The sequence below is a fragment of the Myotis lucifugus genome, unplaced genomic scaffold (assembly GCF_000147115.1).
Source record: "Myotis lucifugus unplaced genomic scaffold, Myoluc2.0 scaffold_146, whole genome shotgun sequence".
Lineage (NCBI taxonomy): Eukaryota > Metazoa > Chordata > Mammalia > Chiroptera > Vespertilionidae > Myotis > Myotis lucifugus.
This window is the reverse complement of record NW_005871194.1, coordinates 1867087-1876381: the sequence shown is the minus strand read 5'-3', so window position 1 is coordinate 1876381 and position 9295 is coordinate 1867087. Positions and strand designations below refer to the sequence as shown.

At 47.7% G+C, this 9295-nt stretch overlaps 1 protein-coding gene across 1 annotated transcript; it reads left to right on the top strand.

Annotated features, from left to right (window-relative positions):
* Positions 1-218: 218 nt before the first annotated feature.
* On the top strand, positions 219-8821 carry KCNJ2 (potassium voltage-gated channel subfamily J member 2). The gene is made up of 2 exons (XM_014461024.2): positions 219-409; positions 5344-8821. The coding sequence occupies exon 2, from the start codon at positions 5572-5574 to the stop codon at positions 6853-6855; it is 1284 nt and encodes a 427-aa protein (XP_014316510.1). The 5' UTR covers positions 219-409; positions 5344-5571; the 3' UTR covers positions 6856-8821.
* The last annotated feature ends 474 nt before the right edge of the window (positions 8822-9295 follow it).

The window sequence follows — 9295 nt, the reverse complement described above, 5'->3', positions numbered from 1 at the left end:
GGGCCGGCCTCCTGGGCCGGGCTCGGAGGCTGGAGGCGGTGGGAGCCCGGCAGGTTCTCCCCGCTGGCAGAGCCCGGGGCGGCGGGTGTAGCATCCTCCCCTCCCCTCCCCTCCCCGCGGCGGGTCTCCGGGCTGGACGCGCGGCCAGACGCGCTGCGATTGGCCAGCAGCGGCCGGGGGCGGGGCCAGGCCGCCGGTATCTCGTGGGCCGCCTCAAAAGAGCCCAGGATATTGCAGAGCGCACTGGAGCCCTGGCCAGCGCGCCGCCTGCCCCGCGCCGCCGGCAAGCTGGGTCTTGGGAATTCGGCTTCGCTTTGGCGCCTTCGCTCTTACAAACCACTGGATCTTACATGCCTCTGGGCCCCCCCAACTTCCACTCCATGTCCCCATGCTCCTGCGCCAGCAACAGGTAAGGGCTGCTGTGTGTTTTCTTCCCCGCTTCCGTCTCGCTGCACGCGTGCCCTGGGGAGCTTGGACTCGGGCTGGGGCTGCCGTAGGTTCCCGACTCTTCCCCTGCCCCGCTGCTCCAGAGGTGCCCAGCTGTCAGGCTGCAGTAGCGCGCACCCACGCTCCCTCCGAGTCCCGGAGCATGCCTATAGAGTTCGTGTGCGCACCAGCACATCCCAGAGCTAAAAATACTGAGACATGCTTGGAACAGTTGAGCAATCGAAACATTTCTCTGCAGCATCTGTTTGTGCTCATAACTTCCAATGCACCAGCTGTAGCGAGATACTGAGTTTGGAGGCAGGGGCGAGGGAGCTTGCGTTGGATTGTCGCTGTAAGGGGAAAAAGAGGGGCGAGGGGATAGGGTAACTGGGGTACTGGTCTCAAAGCTAGGCAGATCCGGGTACTCCGCAGTAGTCTTGATCCTTGGCCTTTTTATGTGATTTCTTGGTCATTGCTTGAAGTATAGAGTCCAGTTCCAAAGGGAGCAAGCGTCTCAAAGTTGCTTTGCTGGGAAGAGAGAGGCAGCCCGAGTTGGAATGGAGCCTAAAGACCGCAAAACGCTCACACGATTATGTCACTTTCCCCTAAGCAACTTGTAATTCTTAATAATAATAATAATAATAATAATAATAATAATGCTAATACCTACGTGGAAGACAGCATGGTTTCTAGGGAGGCCAGTGGGGGAAACGACTTTTTCTGCAAAGAGATTGCATCATAACAGACCGATCATGACAACTGGGGGAAAAAGTAGAGATGGGAGATGGGCAGTTTAATGTTTGTGCCTCAGTAAGCAGAGCAGTAGGATGGTAACCAGGATAGGACTGTGACACTGGGGCTTCTCATAGACTCAGACTTTACCTTTACCTGTTAGGAAATAAGGCACGATTTGAAAACATGCTTTGGGTATGCAAAGACTGCATATTGCCTTTTACTACTTTTATTTTCACATTCATAATCTAGAGGCAGTGAGATTTCCTCTCGCCACTGTTGTATGTCTGCTGCCCATTACATTACCGTGCACTTGTTAGCTTTTTCCTGCTCACTTCCACCCCCGTCCCCGGAGTGTTTTATTTGTATTTGCCATTATCCGGAAAGATCTCCAAGGTCAGGGGTAAGAGGTGTGACATCCAGGGCTGTGGGAGGGGTGAGAGTTGGGGTCAAGGTCATTTCACTTTGCCTTCAGCTGCTCCCCTCCCCCTCCCCATGTTTACGGCACTTTCTTTGATGTTATTGGTGTCCCCAGGAATATTTGTTCTAAACTCTTGTGAATTTGGCATTAAAAATCAAAAACCAAAAACAATCCGCAATATTTCTACTTCCTTGAGACTCTCCAGTTGTCGGATCTCCCGTTAGCTGTAGAGTCCTTGTATGACTTTTCAGTAGCATGAAAGACTGACCACATCTTTACCTGAACAGATGGCCTGTGTTCAGTTTTCCTTTCGTGTGTCTTTTTGAGTATCAAATCCGTATATTCTTCAGCATTGGCACATGCTGAGGGATGCTCCATGCATTGTTGAACGCCAGTGTTGTAGTGGTCACATCGGTAAGTGGGTGTCCCCCTCTCTCCCCCTCTCCCTGCCCCTCCCTCTGTTTACTGAGCTTCACAGAGGTTGCCTTGCTAGCACTTGTGCTCACATAGCAACATGTGCCCAGAGCACAGTCAGGCTGGTCTATATGGCGTCAGCTGGGGAATAGCTACTCTGAACACTCATTAGCAGGCCGCTCTCTCAGCCCGGCTCACCCTCCTTTACGACCCTCAGTTCCCATCCTCAGAATCTTTCTTACTCACTACACCATGGCCACCGGATGGGACACATGTATTCTTGTTTATTGTTCACAATTGCATTTTTCCTGGTTTTTAGGGTCCATATCGGAAATACTTCCTATATGATCAACATGATTTGGGGTCACTCCTTATGTTATCTCCTTGATCTTTTCCTTTTCTTTAATCCATAGCTCTCCCTCCCTTAACATCTACCTAAGATTGAAGCGCTGAACTCTTTTTTTCCATTGCTTATGCTTAATTTTGGCTCAGCCTATAAATAGTCTTACCATGAACAGCACCACATGCAGCCTCTCAATTTCCCAGAAACATTTTCTACCTCGTTGGGGATCGCCTGGGTGAAATGATGATGTGTGTCTTTCAAATTGCCATCAGGCCCTTAAATATTTAGGCTGGAGGGGGAATGCACGCGTGGCTCATCCAATCAGATATCGATTCCCCTGCCTTGTTCCCACCAAGGAGTCACAGAGTGTTCTCAGCTGCTCTTCATCGATCCTTTCTCACAAAATTAGTTTGATTCTATCCCTAAACTACTGCACAGAAGCCCTGTTCCGAATGGAAGTTTTCCCAGATGCTCATGAATTAATGATTTTCAGTGAGAGGGAGCAAGGAAGTTGTCTGCTTGCCCAAAGCCACCACCGGGTGTGTGGGCGGGTTGGTAGGAAAGCCATTCCTCACAGCGGGGTATTAAAACAGTGGACCTACCAGACTCTGGCAGGTTCTAGATTTTTGCTATGGAATCAGCTCCACCGAGTCTAAATGTATCTTCTGTATGTGCACACATATATACACATACATCTGTTTTGGAGCATCTCTATTCAAAGTGACAAAAGTCTCCATTTTGCCCCTCACCCCCCCAAAAAAAATTTTTTTCATGGCAGAAGGGTCAAATTTGTAAATGATGCGCTGCATGTGGAACACATTCTGTCATTAGCAATGGAAACAGGACAATAATAGTCCCTCGATCCAGGCTCTTGTCGAGGGCCTAAATGCGGAAAGCTGTTCGGAGGAAGCTGGTAGTGTGTGTTTTGTGGAATTCAGACCAATGTCCTGGGGTCGAGAGTTTTGGAAAGTTGTAATTCAGTCTTTAGATTTCCTGTGGTTGTTATGCTTTCATCTGGAAAAGTGCAGAAGTAAGTCAGAAGAAATGTGAGACACTCCCTCCGATGGAAGGGTTATTCTGAATCAGGAAAAGGGAATTTCTTGGTGTCAGTTTATAGGATTCCGAAGTCAATCAGAACTCAAGGATACACGTACTTGTTAAAAGATGCCTCTTCCTCACTCTTTTGGGGGGGGGGGGGGGAAAGTACACCTGTATTTGGTGTCATATCACCTCTATCTGGTTTTGTGCAGAAATGCTTGGCAATTACACCTGAGCCCAATCAGCTGAGGCCACTGTTAAAAAAAAAAAAGTTCTTCCCATGTCCAGGATCTAGAACCCTGAGGAGCAGGAGTCTGTTCTCTTTTGTCCGAGTACAAACCTCACAGGGAAGCAGACAAAACACTGAAGCAGGTGGAAGACTGGGAAGGCACAGTAACTTCTTTTTATAAAGTGATTCAAAGACACTTTTAAATCGGGCATCATTTAGGTGTCAAAAGCTGCCAAAATGTAACACACATTGCAATTTTCACAGATGACTAATCTCAGGAAAAATGTGTTGGGGCACATTCTTGCATAATAACTTGGATGAAGAGGGAGCGGGGAGAAGACGGTAGCAAGGCAGTTTTCAGAGACAATGCACCTCGCCTCTCTGCAAGGGGGTGCCCAGAAGCAAGACAAGCGATGTGCTTTTCTCGTGTGCAGCTGGCTTGGCTGCGACTGGTTTTGTTAACTGCTTCACCTTCCTATGGTTTGGAGGGAGAAAGACACAGTGGAGTCCCCATGGTCAGGGCTTCAACGGATTCCTGATCTTTTTAATCTGCTGTTCCCTGTCCCCCTTTAATCCAGGAGATAGAGTAGGTTCGTGTTGATTTTTGGTTCGATGCTGCATTAATTTATATTCAATAAAGAAAACACCCTCGACTTTTGCTCAGGCCTTTGTCAAGTCGTCAAGGGAAAAACAGTGTCTTTGGAGCCAAGAAGGAAAATCGTCATCAGTAGGTAGTTTTTCCCTAGGACAGGACAAGGCAAGAGGAGAGAGCTGAGAACTACTGTTTGTTCACATTAGGGAAAGGTGGGTGCCTTCTCCATAGGAACATATAGCAAACAACAGCGCGTGGAAGTGAAAGTAAGCTGACATTTATGATCTGTTCCTACAACCTTGCCTCTGTTTGGGAAAACACAGAATTGGACTCACATGAAGTGAGTTCCTGCCTTATCTCAATCCTCTAAAGACCTGGTCCTTTGGCTCAAAGGTGCTTACTTCCGAGCCAGTCATTACACACGGCAGTCCCATCTCCGGAGAATTTCAGGACCGATTGCTAGGCAACAGAACCAGCTCTCTAGCCCCCAGAGCAAACTTGCGTCTTCAAGTGAGAATCACTTGCATGAACGGAGATGTTATGGGGCATTTCTGCATAGTGGCAGCTGGAAGTGTGTGGACTGATGGAGCCGGCCCACACCATCTCCAGAAACTGGGATCCATTTCAGATAATTTTTAAGGACGGCCTGCTGAGTTGCGTCATTTGTACAAAATAACCTGTGCCTTCTGATTTCAGCCTTGTCATAGTCTCCCCTAATGTACCTGCAACTGAGTTAATATTAACATTCTGCATGCCTATGGAATGTTCTCTAGATGTGTCCAAGTTCTTAAAGCTGCATGATACACCTTGGCGTTAGGCAGTCCTTCTTCCGCTTGATAACTTGCAAGTAGAGAAAGCCGAAGAAGAGAATGAGAGGGGAGAGGTAGACCCATAAGGTAGAATATTTTAGACTGCTTGCAAACAATAGGAGGAAAAGGACCTGAAATTTTGGTGGAAAGACTGATTTTTATGCTTTTAAAGAAAATTAAAACCATCTTTTAGGGCACAAGGGATTAAAATTCCAATAATTCAACGTAATATTTATCTATATCTATCTGACTCTGTGTCTTGCTGGAAATGTTGCCTCGGGGCCTAGAGCCCTTAATAATGACTTCTCTTGTAATGGATGATCTCTCTGTCTTTGGCAGGACCTGCTCTTTGGATGTCAGCTGAGTTACTAAGGTAACTCTGCATATCAGTAGACAGACCTTGGTAGGACCTCAAGGCTCCTGGAGACCCCCCATCTCTCCTTATTTATTTATTTATTTTTTTCGGCGTGTGTCCTCACTGAGCATTCAAAACTGTTTCTCCAAAGGTTTTTGCAAAAACTCAGACTGTTTTCCAAAGCAGAAGCACTGGAGTCCCCAGCAGAAGCGATGGGCAGTGTGCGGACCAACCGCTACAGCATTGTGTCTTCGGAAGAAGACGGCATGAAGCTGGCCACCATGGCGGTTGCAAATGGCTTTGGGAACGGGAAGAGCAAAGTCCACACCCGGCAGCAGTGCAGGAGCCGCTTCGTGAAGAAGGACGGGCACTGTAACGTTCAGTTCATCAACGTGGGGGAGAAGGGACAACGGTACCTCGCGGACATCTTCACCACGTGCGTGGACATCCGCTGGCGGTGGATGCTGGTTATCTTCTGCCTGGCCTTCGTGCTCTCGTGGCTGTTTTTCGGCTGCGTGTTTTGGTTGATAGCTCTGCTCCATGGGGATCTGGATGCAACGAAGGAGAGCAAAGCTTGTGTGTCGGAGGTCAAGAGTTTCACGGCCGCCTTCCTCTTCTCCATTGAGACCCAGACCACGATAGGCTACGGTTTCCGGTGCGTCACCGACGAGTGCCCGATCGCTGTGTTCATGGTGGTATTCCAGTCCATCGTGGGCTGCATCATCGATGCCTTTATCATTGGCGCAGTCATGGCCAAGATGGCCAAACCCAAGAAGAGAAACGAGACTCTTGTCTTCAGTCACAACGCCGTGATCGCCATGAGAGACGGCAAGCTGTGTCTGATGTGGCGAGTGGGCAATCTTCGGAAAAGCCACCTGGTGGAGGCTCACGTTCGAGCCCAGCTCCTCAAATCCAGAATTACTTCCGAAGGGGAGTACATCCCCCTGGATCAAATAGATATCAACGTTGGGTTTGACAGTGGAATTGACCGTATATTCCTGGTGTCCCCGATCACCATAGTCCATGAAATTGATGAAGACAGCCCTTTCTATGACTTGAGTAAGCAGGACATTGACAATGCAGACTTTGAAATTGTCGTGATCCTGGAAGGCATGGTGGAGGCCACGGCCATGACCACCCAGTGCCGGAGCTCGTATCTGGCCAACGAAATCCTCTGGGGCCACCGCTATGAGCCTGTCCTCTTTGAGGAAAAACATTACTACAAAGTGGACTATTCAAGGTTCCACAAGACTTACGAAGTACCCAACACGCCCCTTTGCAGCGCCAGAGACTTAGCAGAAAAGAAATATATCCTCTCCAACGCAAATTCATTTTGCTATGAAAATGAAGTTGCCCTCACGAGCAAAGAGGAAGATGACAGTGACAATGGCGTTCCGGAAAGCACAAGTACGGACACGCCCCCTGACCTAGACCTTCACAACCAGGCAAGCGTACCTCTAGAGCCCAGGCCCTTACGGCGAGAATCAGAGATATGACTGACCGATTCCTTCTCCGGAATAGTTATGTTCAAACACAGTCTGTTGGTCAAAGGCCCCAAACAGTGATTCAGACGACGGTACTGGCGAAGAGGTGGGTCAAGGCAAGTGGCCACCAGGGACTGAGGCTAGCCTGATGGTTCCAGAGGCAGACTCTCAGCTCAGAGATGGACGGAACGCACTCAACACGCCTCCCCATGACCAGACGGCACATGGACATGTTGTAGAATAAGTTATGGGGTGTTTCTGTGTGTGTTTTATAAGACTTGAACTTGCAGGCAAGCCTTGGTTGGGTATTTGACTTATCCAGAATGCGTCTCTTTAGGGAACAAGAATGTTTTTAATGGCATAACAAAGGCAAGACTCTCTGCCTTAATCTCGAAAAGCTGCTAACTACATGAACACAAATTGTATTTTTGTTGCAGTGTAGTTTTTCTATAGTGTAATTTAAAAGTCAGTATTGAACTTGGTTGAAAGCTCATGATATGCGCTTCCAAGTGCCAAAACAAGAGCCTGATTTTTTGAGGCCAGTAATTTGTTTGCTAGAATTGATTTTTTTTTCTCTCTCTCTCCTCTGGTTACATAAGGGCATTATGTAACGCTAGCCAAATGGTAGCCTCCGGGTTGGTATTTTATTTTTTTTTCTTCATGATGTTAATGGGTTATCTCAAATTTTAAGTCGGACTACCTAAAATGAATACCAAAGATAATGCACATTTTTGCACAGTGGAGCTTATACTAAAAAGGAAGGAAAGCTCCAGAGCTGCCTTGAAATCAACAGACAATGACTTTGAACCTCAGCGAGACCTTGAACTGCCCTCTAGAAAAATAGGACATCATACACATAGAGTCTAGGGACTGTAGTACTTTTAAAATGTTGTTCTTTCGTGTGGGTTTTGTATTAAAGGAAGAAGAAGAAAGGGAAAGGGAAATTCTCACACAGGACACACACACACAGACACACACACTAAACATCTTTTCTCTCCTGTGAGGTAGTGCTGGCCAGGCTAATGCGTAAGGTGAGAGATGGTGCCGTGCTCTGAGGTTGCTCCAGGTTTCCCCTGTTTGCACATTCCAAGATTGATTCCATAAAATAAGACCTTGGTTGAATGTAGTAGGCATTCTCAAAACTGAGCCGCCCAACATGGAAGGCAAATTAAATTAAACCCTTGCGGTTAAATTCCCCTCCCTGACTCCCAGGAAGGTGCCAGATCGACTTTGCCCCACCAGCAGCCTCCTGCATGGTCCCTCCTGACCAGTCTGTGTGGAGTGAGTCCCGCAGCATCTGAGAGGGCTGCGAAGGCCGAGGCCAAGGTGTGGATGAGCCTCTGCGGATGTAGCACATCAGCTCAAGTATCCGAGAGGGAGAGGAACATGGCTTTATATTAACGGTAGAGGGTAGGGATGAAAATGTCTCAGTATTTTAGGGCCACCAAGAGCCATACAAAACAGAACACGGTCACGAGTAAGGGAGATAACGGTCTAAAGCAGTGGTTCTCAACCTTCTGGCCCTTTAAATACAGTTCCTCATGTTGTGACCCAACCATAAAATTATTTTCGTTGCTACTTCATAACTGTAAAGTTGCTACTGTTATGAATCGTAATGTAAATATCTGATATGCAGGATGGTCTTAGGCGACCCCTGTGAAAGGGTCGTTTGACCGCCAAAGGGGTCGTGACCCACAGGTTGAGAACCACACTCATGCTTGAGTGTGAGCTGATTCTTGTCCCCGGTGGAACTGTCGGACACATGGTTTCCCAGAAGCCTCTCCTGCCTGGCTGCCTGACTTGCTACCCACAATTCCCCCTCACTCTAGCTAAGTAATGGAACTCTTTATTTTTTGTCTGAAGTACCCTGTCTGTGAATTCTGGGGTTACTGACTTTTCTTTTTAATTGGAGTCTCAAAACCAACTCTCTTATGGTGTTATATCCCTGTATGCCATTAAAAAGAAGCTTGTTCTAGAATCCTGTATTTGTGAATTGATGTTTGTGACGGTCTGTGGGTTTTGAGCAGCCATATCTGAATGCAGTGCCTGCAATGAGGTCACCAGACCTGCTGTTGTCAGCCTTCAGAGTCCTTGGGTTTGAAAACGGTGGTGTTATTTTCATGGGAACCGAGACAGAGAAGTGGATGCTATTTTGAAATCCAAATTGAAAGGCAGGTTTGGGAAGTTGACTAGAGAGTTGGAGGAACTGGGGCTGAGTGGACAAGAGAATCAACCAAAGAGGCAACCGTCTGGCCGTGGACAGAGAGGGTACCGAGGGCTTCCGCTGCTGCTATTTTGATCTTTTTGCAAAGGAAAATAATCAAACCAAAGAGTATTCAGTCATATGTACATTAAATGAAGATACAGTGGAGAGTGGGGCTGACCTCCGAGAAGGTTCCTCCCCAACACACAGAGCTGCCACTTAAAGAAAGACTTAAGAGATTTGCAAAGA